The following is a 19291-nucleotide window of genomic DNA, read 5'->3' on the forward strand; positions in this document are numbered from 1 at the left end:
GGAAACCAAACAGCTGCGGCCATTTTGACAGGGTAAGTTGGATCCTGCAAAAAAAAGTTGCAGCGTAGCCTGCTCCACTTCTGGGTTCCAGCCAGTCATAATCTTTTCCAGGATACCTCATTTCACTCCACCTCTTCTCCTTACTCCCTTCTCCTCTCTCAACATTCACTCAGTATTCTATAGTCACTGAGCATGCTCAGTCCAGCTGTTTTAGGGCTTTCCGTCTGTAATTGTTGCTGTTATTTTATTCATACTCCAGCCATCTGGCTGGATTTCCCTAGCCACTCTGGGCAGCTTACAGCACATATAAAAACATAGTTATGGGTTGGTTGGTTGGTTGGTTGGTTGGTTGGTTGGTGGGGTGTTTGCTTATTCTTCTGTAAAGCTCAGAGTTCCCCCAAACCTGCCTATGAAGAAAGTTTGCAGCATTTGGTGTGTTTTTTTATAATAATATTTATTGAAAAAAGAGTTTTTTAAAATTACAAAGAAAGAAGACAAAATTACAAAGAAAAAGACAAAAACAGAAAAATAAAAAAAACCATCATTTTCAAATTCTCCACTTTCATTACCTTCTTTCCATGACCTCCTCCTCCTCCCATCTCTTGTATCTTGATTAATAATTGTCACAGCAAATCCTTTCCATAATTCATAATATTCTGTCATTACATTGCCTTACTCTATTTTCATCTTATCTTATAAAAAACCTTAAAACTTAATATTTAAATCTTATTTTTACCAGCTTCTCATAACCATTACCTTTTTACCTAATTCTTTAAACATTTTTACAAGAGCCAAGTAATTTCATTTCAACATTTCCCCAACGTTCATAAAACATTTCTAATGATAAAAAAGAGAATAAAAACAATCCAATCTTCTTCCAGCGTCCCCTCCCCCCGGTCCCGGGATTGTCAGTCCTTTTTATCCCATTAGTCTGGCACATTAACCTGGTGATCTTATATCCGAGGCCTTCAAATCTCTTCCATGTCCCTTCCGCAGCTCTTCTTCATATTTTCCTTTCACTCGTGGGAACTCCAGCTTGGTAGTGTTTTTGACCCTTTTCAACAAATCAGCCCCTTTCCCATAGTCCAGACTAGACTCCATGTAGTATTTTAAAACATGTTTCAAATTCCCTCCAAAATTGGAAGTCCCAACAGCTCCAAACCTCTGACTGCCCATTGCCAGGCTTGGAAAGTCCAAACATCCCTGCATAGGGGGTCAGTCCAACCCCCCATTTCCAAATCAATCCAAACTTTGTCTTTCCAAATCTGGTTTTTTCCAAATTCATTTGTCAAATCCAAAGGCTCATTTTCCTGCTGGGCCAAAAGTCCCTCCATCTCTGGCACCCAAGATTCTGCAGCATCCTCTTCTATCATCTGCTCTGTCAGGACACACTCCTGTTTAAGTTCCTGGGTAGGCTCCATATAATTTCCCACTACCTGTTCAAATGTTCTGGCCGCATTAGTCATCAAATCCGTCTTCTGGCTTAACTGGTCCAATAGGGCATTTATTTTACAGAAAGCACCCAACAGTGCTTCTGAAAACATTGTCCTGCAAGGTCACAAGTCCTTTTCCCACGGTTGTAATCTGTGGCAGCTGCAAGCTCCCTAGAATTGGTTACAATTTCACAGTTCCCCTCAAGGGGGGGAACTTCTGGTTGTTCTTTCTTTTACGGACAATAGCAACAAAATTTCTTCTTTTTAGATATTTTGTCAATATTAGTTCCTTTAAAATGCGAAAAGAAACAATGGAATCACAATGTTACTCTTCTTTTAACTATCTGTCAAAAAACATTTGTCTCTGGTCAGTGAGCTTCAAAACGTCAATTCTGACACCCCGCTCCAGGGTCGGGACGGTGGAAAGTTACTTTACTTTAAACTCACTTCTGCAGGTTTAAACAGTCCAAAAAAGGTCCCCCTTCTTCTCCTGCTACCGAAGGGGGGTTCAACGCTTTTAGATGGTGAAAACCAATCCTTTAAAAGTAATTTTCTAAGCTCTGGTTTACGTTGTCTTTGCTTTCTTCTGACTGCAAGGAAAAGGAAGGCTGACTTCCTGTTTAGGCCTTTCCGTTTCAGTACCAAATTAAAATTTTTAAGTCCAATTCCTTTCTAATCGCCAGTTCTTATTTGAAGTCTAATTGTTCAATGTTTGAGTACTCACGGGTGATTACTTTAGATGCCAAATTGTCCCAGGAAAAAGGCAGCGCTCTCCAGCAACGGCTGTGCGGCTTCGCTCCACGGAAATAGCAGTTGACTCACAGCACCGCGTCACTTCCCCCTATTCGCTTTGGAGCCCGTTCGTGGGTTCCTTTGCAGGTTGGGGGGGCGCTAAAGGTGTCCGCCGAGTCCCACAGTCACAGGCTTCATCCGCCTGTGATTTCTGAAAGGGTCCCCGCTTCACCGCAGCGGAAAAGACCCGTTTCGCGCGGAGCTGGTCCCTCCAGTTCAGAGGGAGTCCGCCATTGCCGATGGCGCCACCCCGGAAGTCGAAAGTTTGCAGCATTTGGGACTTCCTCGTTTAGAGAAAATGTTATGTACTGAAGTTCTCATCCTGGGCCAGCAGGGGGATACTGTAGATAGTTTTCACTCAGGTCCACATATGCAAATAAGGAATTGAAAGTGACAATAGTTACAGAAAGTTGTTACTGTTGCGTTGTAGTGGAGCTCTATATAAGCAGGCTGGCTGAACCCTTCAGCTCAGTTCTGTTCTGGCCTGTGAATAAACAAGAGCTGTCTGAAGAATCTTTGTGTCGTCTGATATGTTCACCCACAACTTAACAGAAAAGGTGAGCAAGAGATGACATCACAGAAGTTTTAAAAAATTATACATGGCACAGAGGATGTGGCTACAGAATGGTAGAAGAAAAGGCTAAGATCTGGAGCTAAATCCCTAAGATGGTTGGATGATGCCTTGTACCCTTCCTTCCAGCAACTCCTGCAGCCAAGCTGGTGCCAAACATCTTGCTCTGCTTTCCTTTGGGTTACAATAGCCAGGCCATCTGGGAAGCCCAGGACCTCCATACACACTTGCCCAGGCCTGCAACCCAGGGAGGCCACTTCTGGTGCTGCTAAGACAGCAAAAACAATGCAGTTAGGGGCTACCAGTTTCTGCAGCCACAGCAGGTGCTGTGATTCTCCAGTAGTCTCCCCAGTGGCACACTCCATTGTCTCTCAGGAAGGCTGTCAACAATAATCCCTACGTTGAAGAACAGCTCCTACCAGAGCCTGAGGGTAGGTGGATACAGGGCAGAGAAGGAAACGGAGCGTTATTCCTATAATTGCAAAAATGGATGGATGGGGAGACAAACCTTTATCCTGAGATACTAGGTTGTGTGCTCCCTCCTGCCCAGTGTCTTGACAAATCTAAAAGGGTAATATTTATTGCATGCATTTGTCAGGTTTCTGCGGTAGACTGCTGCCCTCTAATGGCCACAGGCATAAATTATGACCTTTATCCTCTTTTAAAGCCAACCAAGTTTGTGGACTTTGTGGGAGCAAATTCCAGTTTAGCCATTTGTTTCTTTTTGTCTGTCCTGAGTCTTCCAACATTCTGCTTTGCTAGATATCCCTGAGTCCTAGTGTTAGAGAATAGGGAGAAAAACCTTTTCTCTTTCCATGTTCTCCTTGCCAATGCATAACTCCTCTTGCGGCACCTCTTACTTCCCTTTTCTAAACAAATGCAGCAACCTTTCCTCCTGCGTGAGTCGCTCTATCTAACTGCATTGGGAAACAAAGGAGGAGTTTGAAAAGGACGTGCTGAAAAGGTTTTCAGCAAATCCAAGAACACTTCTTTTAGTTTAGATTTTTTTAAAAAAGATGGTAAAAGGCGTGTTCTTTGTCATTTTGCAAAATATACTTGCTATATACTTGCACACCCTGATCTTGATTTAAATTTAACTTCCTAGTTTCCAAAGGACTGAAGATTTTCTGCGCACTTGGGGTCAAAAGAAAGTAATTTGAAAGTTGAGACATCCCAAATTTGCTTGAGAGAGCCAGGCAGGGGATGATGATAGGCAGTGGCGTAGCGTGGGGGGTGCAGGGGGGGCCGGGCGCACTGGGCGCAACATCTGGGGGTTAGGGGGCGCAAATCCACGGGTTAGGGGGCGCAAATTACTTGCCTTGCCCCGGGTGCTGACAACCCACGCTACGCCACGCCACTGATGATAGTGTGTCCTGCCCCCAGCCCAATATAAATCCTGGCTACACCCATGTATAGCCATGGGCGTAGCCAAGTTGCGGGGGCAGGGGAGGCAGCTGCCCCCCTAAATCAGTAAAAATAAATACAAAACAATACAAATCTAAGGTTCTGCCCCCTCTAACAAAAAACCCTGGCTATGCCCATGTCCCCAAATGTGACCTTGTTGTTCTACTTTGTTTATTTGTTATGATTCTACGATTGACGGGCACTGTATAAGAAAGTTTGCGATTAAAAAGAAAAGAAAGAAAGACAGCCCCCTCATTCATTGGTTCATTCACTCTACTCTGCAAGTGGCTTTCCACGTCCCTGGTTTAACCGCGCTGCATACATTTCCCAGAAGGCTTTGAGGTAGGAGGAAGAGGCGGAACAACAGAGGAGTTCCCATGTGCCCAGCAAGAACTACATTTCCCAGCAACCCTTTGGGCTCCAGGCCGGAAGTGGGAATCCCCTGTACGGCTTCTCTTTCCATGAGTCGTGCGCGGAGACGCTGGGACGATGTTGGGCTTTAGAGGGCGAGGGGCGAGGCTCCTGGTCCGGTGGAGAAATGGATCCTCGGCACCAGAGAGAGGTATTTCCCTTCTAGGTCCGCCTGGCCCAGCGCTTAGGCGGTGTGGATTTACTCGGGAGTAAGACCCAGGGCATCCAGTCGGGCTTGTTTCTGCGTGTTGCCCTGCGTCCTGTTCCCACGATCCGTTTTTCAACAGCGCACCCTCAGGTTGTTGTGTTTTTGAAGTGCTGTCCTAAAAAGGAAAAGGAAAAGAGGCGATAGGAGCACAGGGAGCTGCCTTGCACAGAGTCAGGCCATGTAGTTCAGTGTTGCCGACACTGGCTGGCAGCTGCTCCCCAGGATCTCAGAAAGGGGTCTTTTCCCAGCCCAACCTATGAGCCTCCTTCATGCAAAGCAAATGAGCTATGACCCTTCCCCGAAATACTTGGATTTGGAAACGTGTGTGCCTTGCACATTTGCTTTTATCGTGTTTTGTTTGTGTTTTTCTCTTGTATTTTTTATGCTGTGAACCGCCCCTGAGATCTGCGGTTGAAGGGCGGTATACTAATTTTTAAAATAATAATACTACGGTTGTCGGAAAGCTTCAGCTATTAATCGGATACGTGCTTCCCTGTTTACCCCACTGCTGTTTCCTTCTCTCCATTTTGGTGTGCTGTGTCTAATATTATATTGTAAGCTGCTTGGGGCAGGGGCTTGGCTAAAGTGCTATGCAGCTGCAGGTCAGCTGACGCCAACCCAGGACTCCCCACATCACTACCATCTTGTTCAGTATTTATCCAGAGGCCACTACCTCTGGCCCTGACCCCATGAGCCATCACTGCATAGACTTTTTCAGCAGGGGGCCGGTCCACTGTCCCTCAGACCTTGTGGGGGGCCGGACTATATTTGGGGGGGAGGGAATGAACAAATTCCTATGCCCCACAAATACCCCAGAGATGCATTTTAAATGAAAGCACACATTCTACTCATGTGAAAACACCAGGCAGGCCCCACAAATAACCCAGAGATGCATTTTTTTAAAAAGGACACATCTACTCATGTAAAAACACACTGATTCCCGGACCGTCTGCGGGTCGGATTTAGAAGGTGATTGGGCCGTATTTGGCCCCCGGGCCTTAGTTTGCCTACCCATGGCATAGACCATATTATGCTAGGCAGGCAAATAATCTCCAGTACAAAGCATATTGTAGGGAAGGAGACATAGGCTCACCGGTAGAGCAACGTCGTTTGCTTGCAGAAGGTTCAGTCCCTGGCATCTCCAACTAAGTCTGGCAAAGACACCCGTCTGAAGCCCTGCCAGTCAGTGTAGGCAATAGCTGACATCCCTCTTTCTGGGGAGGCACACCTTTGTAGAATTATAGTGCCTGCTGTGGCTGTAGGGACCGATATGGAGGAGAGGCAATAGTGTGGTACAGCAGTAAAACCGCTAGCACATTTGCAAAGCTAAGCAGGGTCCAGTATGGTTTCAGATTGGATGGGGAAATGCATGTTAAGATTCCTGCATTGCTGGGGTTGGACTAGAGTACCCTTGGGGTTCCTTTCCAACTCTGATTCTAGGAATACTGAGCTAAATGGGCCAGTAGCCTGACGTTGGATAAGGCAGGTTCCTGTATCGCTGCCTCACCCGCCAATTAACTGCTAGAAAATCGTACTACTTCCTGCTCTTAAAAGTTCAGCTATTTTGAATGCTGAAAGCAAGGTGGCCTCCAATTTGTAGGCAACTCTCAGTAATTTGGGGAAGTTTGGGATAAAGTATACTGACTTTTTTTTTTAAGGATGTTGGAATTGATGCTTTGTTGCATGTGCTTGGAAAATTCCTGGGGCTGAAAAGATTTAAGCTGTCATCTTATAGATGCTGTTTGGGAAGTACCGTATTTTTTGCTCTATAAGACTCACTTTTTCCCTCCTAAAAAGTAAGGGGAAATGTGTGTGCGTCTTATGGAGCGAATGCAGGCTGCACAGCTATCACAGAAGCCAGAACAGCAAGAGGGATTGCTGCTTTCACTGCGTAGTGATCCCTTTTGCTGTTCTAGCTTCTGAGATTCAGAATATTTTTTCTTCTTCTTTTCCTCCTCCAAAAACTAGGTGCATCTTGTGGTCTGGTGCGTCTTATAGAGCGAAAAATACGGTACATCCTACCTAACACAGTAGGACTTGCTTTCAAGGCAATGCGTGTAAGATTGCACCACTGGGCTTTTTTATGGGTTCCATGGAATGCTCTTAAACTGTTTGGAAATATAAGCAGAGGTTTAAAACTCCTTGTTCTATTCAGGTTTTGCTGCCACTGCTCCAGTGAAGTCATACGACGTAAGAAGAGTCGAAATAACACCGCTGGAGCAAAGAAAACTCACTTTTGACACCCATAATCTAGTGCGTGATCTAGAGGCACACGGTGAGCAAAGGGCGTGATCAAACAACAGTGCAAATTGAACAATGGTGCTTAAACCTACAAGGATTCCTCAAATCAGTTTCCCTGAATGTCTAGCTTTCTGTGTGCAGGGATCTTTTGTGCATGAAGGAGCAATTGGTTTCACCAGCTGCTCCTTTTCTGCAGCCTGAATTGGTACAAACTTCTCAGTAGAAATTGAGCCACAGGCTCCAGCATGGAAGTCAGGTTTTGCCTCTACCCCAGATTTATCTAAAGGCAGGAATATTTGATCTAGAGCTGAGATGGGGGAGCCTTTTGCAGCTTGGGGGACACGTTTTCATCTGGGAAGCCTTCAAGCCAACATGGCCAATGTTCACATGAGAGATGTAGTAGAATGCCCAGAGGACCACTGATTCCCCAACCTTTCCTTTAGGAAAAGTCCCCCTTTTACATGTTGCACTTTTATCTACCCTTGCAGGGTTTGGGAAAGAGCAAGCCGAAACCATTGTGGCGGCATTATCGTCCTTGTCCACTCTCAGCTTGGATACAGTCTACAAAGATATGGTGACCCAAGCTCAGCAGGTGAGAAGAGGTCTTTGCCCCATTCCCTGCCTTGGCACTGAGAAGATGTCAGGGAAGGCTCTGTAGGCAGACCTTGCTAGGGAAAAGGCGTTCTGCAAACAGGGAGCTGCAACAGAGAAGTCCCTCTCCCTTGTCATCATCACTCTCCAAGCCACTTGCAGTATATATAGATGTAAAGGTAACAGGACCCCTGACCATTAGGTCCAGTCGTGGCCGACTCTGGGGTTGCGGCGCTCATCTTGCTTTATTGGCCGAGGGAGCCGGCGTACAGCTTCCGGGTCATGTGTCCAGGATGACTAAGCCGCTTCTAGCGAACCAGAGCAGCGCACGGAAACACCGTTTACCTTCCCGCCGGAGCGGTACCTATTTATCTACTTGCACTTTGACGTGCTTTCGAACTGCTAGGTTGGCAGGAGCAGGGACCGAGCAACAGGAGCTCACCCCGTCGCGGGGATTCAAACCACCGACCTTCTGATCGGCAAGTCCTAGGCTCTGTGGTTTAACCCACAGCGCCACCCACGTCCTTGGATATAGATATAGATATGAATAAAATATAGTTTCTGGAAATCTTGCCTTCTTCCCAGTATAATAATAGGGGTTATAAAAGAAACAGATCAGTGTTGTCCCTTTATTGTTCAAATTTCGCTGATGCCCTGGGCACACTTAAAGAAAAGCTTCCTAGGATCTGTCCAAATACATACATGGTAGAAGGATCTGGAAGTTTCCTTTTTGTTTGCAAACGCTTTTCTGTTTGTTTGCAAACTACTCCTAAGTGAACATGCCTTACTGGGTTCTGACACAGAGCAACAGTTTTGGAGGAAATTTCGCAAGAGCCCTGAACCAGGCGTGAATTCTAAAACATTGTTGTTCCACAAGCATGAATTTATTTCTCAACCCAAACTAGGAAGCCCTGTGGCCTGCAAGGTTGCAGTTCCAACAGTTCTGAAGCTTTTACCAGGATTTTTAAAAATTCATGACAGAAAAAGGAATCCTGTACTCGTTTTGGAATTGTTGTTATTTGAGAAGCAAAGGCCCAAAGCCAACAGTGAGACTTCTCTGTGCTTTTCCTTAGGGGGGGAAATGGAATATTTGCTAGAATTGAGAAGGCCACATTCACACTATAAAGCTAAAGCGGTCATAGCATTTAAGCTGTCATGGCTTCCTTGAAATAATTCTGGGAGCTGTAGTTTGCAAGGATGCTGAGAGTTGTTAGGAAACACCCTGTTCCCTCTTAGCTACAGTTCCCAGAGCTCCCTGTGAAGAGGGATTGATTGTTCAACCGCTCTGGGAACTGTAGCTCTGAGAGGAATAAGGGTCTGAGGGGAATTTGAGCAGCGAAGGTAGAAAGCTGACAGTGAGGCCTTGCTGTGCTTTTTCTTTTTTATATACAGTGGTGCCTCTCAAGACGAAAAGAATCCGTTCTGTGATTCTCTTCGTCTAGCGGTTTTTTTCGTCTTGCGAAGCAAGCCCATTGAAGGATTAGCGCTTTTAGAGGCTTTTAGCGGCTTATCTGCTGATCGGATCAGCTGATAAGCGGCTTAGCGGCTTAGAAAAAGGGGAGGGGAAGGGGAAAAAACCAGCAGGAACTCACAAGACATTGTCGTCTTGCGAAGCAAGCCCATAGGAGATTCGTTTTGCGAAGCACCTCCAAAACGGAAAACTCTTTCGTCTAGCGAGTTTTCTGTCTTGCGAGGCATTCGTCTTGCGGGGCACCACTGTATAAAACAAACAAAGTAAGTAGGAATACTTGCTTGAATTGACCAAGCTACATTGAAACTGTGCATTAAAGCCGTCATGGCTTCCCCAAAATAATTCTGGGAGTTGTAGTTTGCAAGGATGCTGAGGGTTGTTAGGAGACACCCTGTTCCCCCTCACAGAGCTACAGTTCCCATTGCTCCCTGTGAAGAGGGATTGATTGTTAAACCACTCTGGGACCTGTAGCTCTGAGAGGAATAGGGGTCTGCTAGCAACTCTCAGCACCCTTACAGCTCCCAGAATTCTCTGGGGGAAGCCATGACTGTTCAAAGTAGTATCATGGTGCTTTACATGTGTGGCGTGACTGACCTAGAGCTTCCTGCTCCCTTCAAGTGCAGTGGTGCTGTGTATCATTCTGCGGCCTGCCTTTTGACACCCAGTAGTCTAGGCCTGAGGGACGTGGGTGGCTCTGTGGTTTAACTTGCCGATCAGAAGGTCAGCAGTTCGAGTCCCCGCGATGGGGTGAGCTCCCGTTGCTCAGTCCCTGCTCCTGCCAACCTAGCAGTTCAAAAGCACGTCAAAGTGCAAGTAGATAAATAGGTACCACTCTGGTGGGAAGGTAAACGGCATTTCCGTGCACTGCTCTGGTTCGCCAGAAGCGGCTTAGTCATGCTGGCCACATGACCCGCAAGCTGTACGCCGGCTCCCTCGACCGATGAAGCGAGATGAGAGCCGCAACCCCAGAGTCAGCCATGACTGGAATTAATGGTCAGGGGTCCCTTTACCCTTTTAGTCTAGGCCTGAGATTTAAAGTCCTGCTTTCAGTGCATATTTTCAGTGCATAGCTACAGACGTCTCCTTGGCAACCACTTCTGAAGGGTTTCCCAGTTTCCGGGGTAATTACATAGGAACGTGGGAAGCCGCCATGTCCTCAAGTCAGACCAATGGTCCCTCAAGCTCCATATTGTCTTACAGCAGGGGTAGCCAATGTGATGCCTTCCAGAGGTTGCTGGACTACAACTCCCATCATGCTTTTTATGCTCACAAAGGGTGATGGGAGTTGTAGCACAGCAAAGCCCTGGCCTCAAACGGAAATGCAGGCTGCCCACCCCCAAAGTTATAAACCGAGTTAATGGGTGATCTTTGCCGAGAAAACTCTGGGCAAAAGATCCCTACCCCTGAATTAAAATTTAATTTTCTACAAAAAGAATTGGAAATGTTTCAAAAAGCCTTGGGGCATCTGTGTAGGTCTTTTTTTTCTATTTAGGAAATAACTCTGCAGCAGTTAATGGCTCATCTCGACTCCATCCGAAAAGACATGGTCATTCTTGAGAAGAGTGAGTTTGCCAACTTGAGAGCAGAGAATGAGGTAATTTCCTCCAATAAACCAATTTGCTCTGTCACCCTTCCTTTCTCTTCATTTACTTAAGGCTGCTCATCTGCAAAGAAAATGCAGCAATTGGCCTTGCTGTGTTTTAGTAGCAACATTTAGTTCTTCAGAAATGACAAATAATACAGGAAACCCACAACTTACATTCTGGGGGTTGTGCCTAAAGCCAAAATCGAATATAGTCAAAACCCAAAGGGTTTCAACCTTTCTGAGTCTACAGCTCCCTTGACCAACTACATTCTCTTTTTTCTTTTTTCTGTTATAAACTTTTATTGGTTTTTCACAATTTTATACATTTTAACTTTAACCATTTCAAACGTTAAAATAAAAGGTTCTTTTAAACCTTCGGACCTCCTTCCCTCCCTCCACGGGTTCTATATTTAAGATTAAATTTTCTGCATCTTTCACCATTATCCATCTGTTGTCTATCCATAGTTACCATCATGAATACCACATTACAAGTGTCATTACATCCCTGCCCATTATTTTAACTGTTTACAGTGGTCTTTTAAATAAAATTACTCCAGTCTTTTAAAAATACTTGATCTTCCTGGTTTCGAATCTTCCCCGTCAGTTTCGCCATCTCTGCATACTCCATCAGTTTCATCTGCCGTTCTTCTTTTGTTGCTGCTTCTCCTTTCATCTCTGGGCCAGCTACATTCTTGCTTTGGCACCCCTGTGGGGCTCAGGAGCCCAGTAACGTCACCCCTTGCCTGCAGAGCTGGCAGCCTCTCACCCTTTTTCGGACACCCTCCCTTGGGGAGTGTTCCCTCAGCCTCCTCTCCTCTCCCCTCTCCTTGGGAGTCCTCTGGGCAGCTGCTGCCGCAACCCCTGGTCACTGAGCTGCCCTCCCCCCTCCCATAATAATAATAATAATAATATAATAATAATAATAATAATTTATTTATACCTCACCCATCTGGCTGAATTTCCTATGCCACTCTGGGCGGCTCCCAATCGAGTGTTAAAAACAATACAGCATTAAATATGAAAAACTTCCCTAAACAGGGCTGCCTTCAGATGTCTTTTAAAGATAAGATAGCTGCTTATTTCCTTCACATCTGAAGGGAGGGCGTTCCACAGGGCAGGCACCACTACCGAGAAGGCCCTCTGCCTGGTTCCCTGTAACTTGGCTTCTCGCAGTGAGGGAACCGCCAGAAGGCCCTCGGCACTGGATCTCAGTGTCCGGGCTGAACAGTGGGGGTGGAGACGCTCCTTCAGGTATACAGGACCAAGGCCTCTCCACCAAAGGGAGGTGCCTCTTCACACTGCCCCCCAGGGGCCTGCTGTTGTCCATTCCCAACAGCAAGGGCTGGCAGACTGGCAACCAGCACCCCCTGACCAGCCCCAGAGGCACCATTCTCCTGGACAGCTTGTAGCCAGGGCTGGTGCAACAAACAGCCATACAAGGCTTTGGGAGGCAGAGATGTGAGAGGGCATCAGAGGAGGGAGGGAAGGAAAGAGGGACAGAGGCCAGTGTTGCCCGCGGCACCCTAGGGTGCCACGGCGCACTGGTTAAAATCCACTGGTCAAAACCCATTTGGTTCAATGGCGGGTGGGATTGCCAAAGTCATTTTTCCCAGAACTCCACCTACTTTCCGACTCTTTTAAATTGGTTACGGTTTTTGGTTTTTTTTTGCCATACACATAAAGCTGAATGTGCACAAGTTAAATTGGGGATTCCTGTATAGCAAAAGAGGTGTTATAAAATGCAAGCTCTCCTTTTGCAGTGACAGTTTTACAGATCCTTTTGCAAGTTACACTCTTCTTGGTGAAGGGACTGGTCTTATGCTTTTATGGTGTTCCGGGTTAAACCACAGAGCCTAGGGCTTGCCGATCAAAAGGTCGGCGGTTTGAATCCCCGTGACAGGGTGAGCTCCCGTTTCTTGGTCCCTTCTCCTGCCAACATAGCAGTTTAAAAGCACATCAAAGTGCAAGTAGATAAATAGGTACCACTCTGGCTGGAAGGTAAACGGCGTTTCCATGTGCTGCTCTGGTTCGCCAGAAGCGGCTCAGTCATGCTGGACACATGATCTGGAAGCTCCCTCGGCCAGTAAAGCAAGATGAGCGCCACAACCCCAGAGTCGGTCACGACTGGACCTAATGGTCAGGGGTCCCTTTACCTTTAATAAGATGCATGGTTCGTCATTTTCTGGTGTTTTAATCAAACCCTTCTCTAAATCAGTTTTACCCTTTGGATGCTACCCCATATTCTTACGGTCACAAGAAGCCAGCCCTCCTATATATACAGTGTCATGGGAGTTAATTCCAATGAATTGCTTATGAGTTTTGCCTTTATGCTTTCATAATTTGATGTCTTCCACGCAACATGGAAAGCTGTTGCCAAATCTTCACACACACTCCCCATTGCTATAAGCATTTTACTTTTCATTTTTCTTAATTAAGCATCTCCTGACCTGGGTTGTTTTCCTCTCCCTCCCCCCACCCCAATCTTTCTTGATACCCAGAAAATGAAGATTGAATTGGATCAAGTTAAACAGCAGCTAATGGTAAGTGGGCAAGCTTCCGGAGTGGGAGGGAGGATAATATGCCATTTCTGAGGACAACTTCTTTTTAAGGGTACTTTTTGGTGTCTTTCCTTTTAAGAATGAAACCAGCCATATCCGAGCTGAAAACAAGCTGGACATCAACTTGGAGCGAAGCAGAGTGACCGACATGGTGGGCAATTATTTTCATTATTGCACCCCTTCCTTCCTTCTTGGCTCCAGCTTTTCTGAGAATTGACAATTTCATATATTGCTCTTTTTCTTTTTAAAACGTTCCAGTTCACAGATCAGGAGAAAAAGCTCATGGAAGCCACAACAGAGTTTCATAAAAAGGCAAGTCTTTGAGGGGTCTCTCTCTCTCTCTCTCTCTCTCTCTCTCTCTCTGTGTGTGTGTGTGTGTGTGTGTGTTTACACTTAAATTGTGCCTTCCATTGAAAGCTCTCAGGTTTTCAGAGGTCTCCTATCCAGACATTGATCTGAGCCACCTCAGCATAATTCCGGCATCAAAAGCTTGCAGACCATTCGCTGAGCCCTCTAAAAACCAGCCTGTATGTTACCTTGGAGCCAGTGAAGGCTGGACAATTAAGACAAAGAAACCACTGCCCCACCCATCTCAGTGTGCCCACACCCAGGACCCACTTTCCTGCTTTCTTACTCACATCCAGCCCAGAGGGTGGTCCTCACTGTTGGTTTCCTCCGCCTTAAGTCTCAGTGTCGCCCTTGAAGAACTCAGCAGGGAGGAGGATGTGGGGGGAGACAGAAGTTGGGTACCACCTACTTCCGACCCGACCTCCCTGCCTTACACCAATAATAATAATAATAATAATAATAATAATAATAATAATAATAATAGTAATAATTTTTTATTTATAACCTGCCCTTCCCGGTTCAAAAACCGGGCTCAGGGTGGCTAACGACAAATTTAAAACACTTAATTATAAAAGCAGCATAAAATACAGTATAAAAACATGAATAACAATAAAATTCAAAAATCAAGCATTGGATAATCCCCAGGGCTAGCTGGCTGAATTGGTCCTAACTTAGGCCAGCGAGGAGGCCTGGGGAGAATTAGCTGTGGGGTCTCAGAGCGGGTGATCTTCATAAAAGGGGAGGGGAAGGGAAATAAAAGATCAGGCTGAATTCAAATTAAAGGCCAGGTGGAATAGCTCTGTCTTACAGGCCCGACGGAAGGAGGTTACCGTATTTTTCGCTCTATAACACGCACGCGACCATAACACGCACGTAGTTTTTAGAGGAGGAAAATCCGTAGGCATGCCACCCGTAGGCATTTCCTCCATAACACGCACAGACATTTCCCCTTACTTTTTAGGAGGAAAAAAGTGAGTGTTATGGTGCAAAAAATACGGTAAATCCTGAAGGGCCCTAGTCTCATAAAACTTAGGGAAGTGCTGGGTGAGATCCCATGGACAGCAATACTAAAAGGAAAGGGAGTTCATGATGGCTGGGAGTTTGTTAAGAGGGAGATAGTAAAAGCACAACGTCAGGCAATACCAATGAGACGGAAACATGGAAGGTGCCTAAAGAAGCCAGGGTGGCTATCTAAAGAACTTTTAACTGAATTAAGATTAAAAAAGGATGTGTACAAAAAATGGAAAAGGGGGGAAACCACCAAAGAGGAATTCAAACAAATAGCCAGCACGTGTAGACACAAAGTCAGAAAAGCTAAAGCACAGAATGAACTCAGGCTTGCTAGAGAGGTTAAAAGCAACAAAAAAGGCTTTTATGGGTATGTTCGTAGCAAAAGGAAGAACAAAGAAACAGTGGGGTCACTCAGAGGAGAAGATGGTGAAATGCAAACAGGGGACACAGAAAGGGCTGAACTCCTCAATGCCTTCTTTGCCTCAGTCTTCTCCGATAAAGAAAACAATGCCCGACCTGAAGAATTTGGAGCAAATGATTCAGCAAAGGAAACACAGCCCAGAATAACTAAGGAGACAGTACAAGAATATTTGGCTAGTTTAGATGTATTCAAGTCTCCAGGGCCAGATGAACTGCATCCAAGAGTATTAAAAGAACTGGCAGATGTGATCTCAGAACCACTGGCAGTCATCTTCGAGAAATCCTGGAGAACAGGCGAAGTCCCGGCAGACTGGAGGAGGGCAAATGTTGTCCCTATTTTCAAAAAGGGGAAAAGAGAGGACCCAAATAATTACCGCCCAGTCAGTCTGACATCAATAGCAGGGAAGATTCTGGAGCAGATCATTAAGCAAACAGTCTGTGAGCACCTAGAAAGGAATGCTGTGATCACCAATAGTCAGCATGGATTTCTGAAAAATAAGTCATGTCAGACTAACCTGATCTCATTTTTTGACAGAATTACAAGCCTGGTAGATGAAGGGAACACAGTGGATATAGCCTACCTTGATTTCAGTAAGGCATTTGACAAGGTGCCCCATGATATTCTTGTAAAGAAGCTGGTAAAATGCGGTCTTGACTCTGCTACCACTCAGTGGATTTGTAACTGGCTGACAGACCGAACCCAAAGGGTGCTCATCAATGGTTCCTCTTCATCCTGGAGAAGAGTGACTAGTGGGGTGCCACAGGGTTCTGTCTTGGGCCCGGTCTTATTTAACATCTTTATCAACGACTTGGATGATGGACTCAAGGGCATCCTGATCAAATTTGCAGATGACACCAAACTGGGAGGGGTGGCTAACACCCCAGAGGACAGGATCACACTTCAAAACGACCTTGACAGATTAGAGAACTGGGCAAAAACAAACAAAATGAATTTTAACAGGGAGAAATGTAAAGTATTGCACTTGGGCAAAAAAAATGAGAGGCACAAATACAAGATGGGTGACACCTGGCTTGAGAGCAGTACATGTGAAAAGGATCTAGGAGTCTTGGTTGACCACAAACTTGACATGAGCCAACAGTGTGACGCGGCAGCTAAAAAAGCCAATGCAATTCTGGGCTGCATCAATAGGAGTATAGCATCTAGATCAAGGGAAGTAATAGTGCCACTGTATTCTGCTCTGGTCAGACCACACCTGGAGTACTGTGTCCAGTTCTGGGCACCACAATTCAAGAAGGACACTGACAAACTGGAACGTGTCCAGAGGAGGGCAACCAAAATGGTCAAAGGCCTGGAAACGATGCCTTATGAGGAACGGCTAAGGGAGCTGGGCATGTTTAGCCTGGAGAAGAGGAGGTTAAGGGGTGATATGATAGCCATGTTCAAATATATAAAAGGATGTCACATAGAGGAGGGAGAAAGGTTGTTTTCTGCTGCTCCAGAGAAGCGGACACGGAGCAATGGATCCAAACTACAAGAAAGAAGATTCCACCTAAACATTAGGAAGAACTTCCTGACAGTAAGAGCTGTTCGACAGTGGAATTTGCTGCCAAGGAGTGTGGTGGAGTCTCCTACTTTGGAGGTCTTTAAGCAGAGGCTTGACAACCATATGTCAGGAGTGCTCTGATGGTGTTTCCTGCTTGGCAGGGGGTTGGACTCGATGGCCCTTGTGGTCTCTTCCAACTCTATGATTCTATGATTCTATTCATGGGACAGAGCATTACACCAGGTCGGAGCCATCACTGAAAAGGCCCTGGCCCTGGTGCAGCTACATTTTTGGAGCTCCTGAGACAACTTTCTATTTTCTGAAAGCAGTTGCAGGGGGTCAGTTTGCACCAGGGCAAGCACAGCCCAGAAGAGTAAAGGCCTGCCATGTTTTTGTTTTGTTTTTTTAATATATTTAAAAAACAGGGAGGATAAAAGTGGTTTTTTTGCTTGGCCCGAAAAGGATAACAAATGTTGGCACCAGGTGGGTTTCGCAGGGGAAAGAATTGTACAAATGGGGCCAACACTGAAAAGGCTCTCTCTCTCTCTCTCTCTCTCTCTCTGGCCTTATCTCCAATGGAAAGCATCACTTGCCTTGTTCCCTTCTAGGATTCAAGCACCAACAGCTCCGTTACGGAAGTCAGCAATAAAATCGATGCCGAGATCGCAGCCCTGAAAACACTCATGGAATCGAACAAGCTAGAAACGATACGTTATTTGGCAGGTATGTGGCTGGGCTGTTGAAAAATCATGTTCCAGAAGAGTAAAACGTATAAAGCCAGGATGCTTAAAGCCTTGTTTCAACCTTATGCACCCAGCCCAACACAGTTACCTTCTCAGAAGGCCCATCTTGCATGATATAGGAACCGGGCCTTTCTTGTGATGGCCCCTCCCTTTGGAGCTGCCTCCCATTACACCTCAGACAGGCACCTTCTCTGCTGCCTTTTTGGTACCCACTGAAGATCTTTTAGGTGGAGATCTTCGTCCCGGTCTCTATTGGGTTTGAAATTGCTTTTAACATACAAAATATTCTTTTAATTGTTTCTTGTAAATGGAGCCGCTTTTCTTCTTGGTGTTTTCACAGTGAAAGCGCTTAGCTGTGATTCCTGCATTGCAGGGGGTTGGACTAAATGGCCCTTGGGTGTCCCTTCCAGCTCTGCAGTTCCATGATTCTATTATTCTGCTTTCCGGGAAGCCAGCCAGCTACCTGTAGCCACTTGGAACTTCTGCTTAAATCACTATGGAGGTTTCAAGTTCCTTTTTAATGTTTTAAGCGGTGTATACATTCAGTTAATTAATTAATAGGAGATGTTGCGAGGAGTCGGACTATGAACCATTTAGTTGAACCTCGGTGTTCGAACGTCTCAGAAGTTGAATGTTTTGGCTTTCTAACGCCGAAACCCAGAAGTAACTGCTTCAGTTTTTGAATGCTTTCCGGAAGCAGAACGTGCCACGCGGCTTCCGTATTGAGTTTTCCATAAGTAAATGCTTCTGGAAATGCATACTTTGGTTTTCAAACATTTCGGAAGTCGAACGGTCTTCCGGAACGGATTACAGTGGTACCTCGGGTTACAAACACTTCTGGTTACAGACTCCACTAACCCGGAAGTAGTACCTCAGGTTAAGAACTTTACCTCAGGATGAGAACAGAAATTGTGTGCCGGTGACATGGCGGAGGCGGGAGACCCCATTAGCTAAAGTGGTACCTCAGGTTAAGAACGGTTTCAGGTTAAGAACGGACCTCCGGAACAAATTAAGTTCTTAACCTGAAGTACCACTAGTATGTTCAAAAACAGAGGCTCCACTGTAATATTTTGGTGAGTAGCAAAAAACAGCAACTTGTGCGTAACTTAAAACACTTTCGAGATGCTTGGCACAAACTTATTCTTTTCTTTTTCTCTCTGTGTGGCTTTTTGTATTTTTTTACAGCCTCTGTATTCACTTGTCTTGCCATCGCCCTGGGATTCTACCGATTCTGGAAATGAAAAAGCCAGCCTCCGGGAACAAGGGACAGAACAAGCGCTTTTCTGATTTGAATCGACACCATGCTTGGCTGACACAGCTCTGGCAGACTCTTTCAAAGCCTTTTGTGTTGGGTATTCAATTTCTTTATTCGACCGATAGTCAGAATTAAAACATTACACAATAATTATAAACTATAACATCATAGGAGATACATAGGTAAGGTAGGGCCACAGAAATAGACCTCTCACAGATAACCCACATCAAAGCATTCAGTTATACGTTTCTGACGCTTGAGTGCCAGGAAAAGAAATTTAGCCACTGACAAGGTTGTTTTCCCAGAAGACTTATTTAGCAGATATGCTGTCTGGATTCCTCTTTGTCGGGAACTGAGCTGGGGTAAGTATGGAGTTATAAGATACTGTCTTAAATCGTTGTAGAAGGGACAGCTCAATAAAATGTGCTCTGTGGATTCTACCTCACCCAATGCACAGTGGCATAATCTCTGGTCATATGGAACTCCTCCATATCTTCCCTTCAGGACCGCCGAGTCAAGAACATTCAGCCTAGCCGCAGTAAATAGTCTGCGGTATTCCACGTAGTGGATATCCGCCAGGTAGCGAGCTGGGGCAGCCCGATACAACTGCTCCCCCAGAAACAACCCAGGTTTCACACGGGCTATGTCCTCCTGTCTGGCAATATCCCTTAATCTTTGCGCGATCACCGCCTTTGCGTGGCTATACGTCATGGACTCTATATAAAGGGAGGACAACCCACACTT

The 19291-nt window shown here is 45.7% G+C and overlaps 1 protein-coding gene across 1 annotated transcript; it reads left to right on the forward strand.

The window, feature by feature from the left end:
* The first annotated feature begins 4611 nt into the window (after positions 1-4611).
* Positions 4612-18643, forward strand: CCDC90B (coiled-coil domain containing 90B). Its single transcript, XM_081197522.1, has 9 exons — positions 4612-4762; positions 6975-7094; positions 7549-7652; positions 10615-10716; positions 13206-13247; positions 13345-13416; positions 13524-13577; positions 17158-17272; positions 18478-18643. The coding sequence occupies exons 1-9, from the start codon at positions 4690-4692 to the stop codon at positions 18531-18533; spliced, it is 738 nt and encodes a 245-aa protein (XP_081053648.1). The 5' UTR covers positions 4612-4689; the 3' UTR covers positions 18534-18643.
* The last annotated feature ends 648 nt before the right edge of the window (positions 18644-19291 follow it).

The sequence above is a fragment of the Podarcis bocagei genome (assembly GCF_964188305.1).
Source record: "Podarcis bocagei genome assembly, chromosome: 6".
NCBI classification, from domain to species: Eukaryota; Metazoa; Chordata; class Lepidosauria; order Squamata; family Lacertidae; genus Podarcis; species Podarcis bocagei.

Coding starts and splice junctions, on each gene's coding strand:
- CCDC90B (XM_081197522.1), top strand. CDS start 4,690: ATGTTGGGCTTTAGAGGGCGAGGGGCGAGGCTCCTGGTCCGGTGGAGA. Junction 10,717..13,205: donor ACTTGAGAGCAGAGAATGAG/GTAATTTCCTCC, acceptor CTTGATACCCAG/AAAATGAAGATTGAATTGGA. Junction 13,248..13,344: donor AAGTTAAACAGCAGCTAATG/GTAAGTGGGCAA, acceptor TTTCCTTTTAAG/AATGAAACCAGCCATATCCG.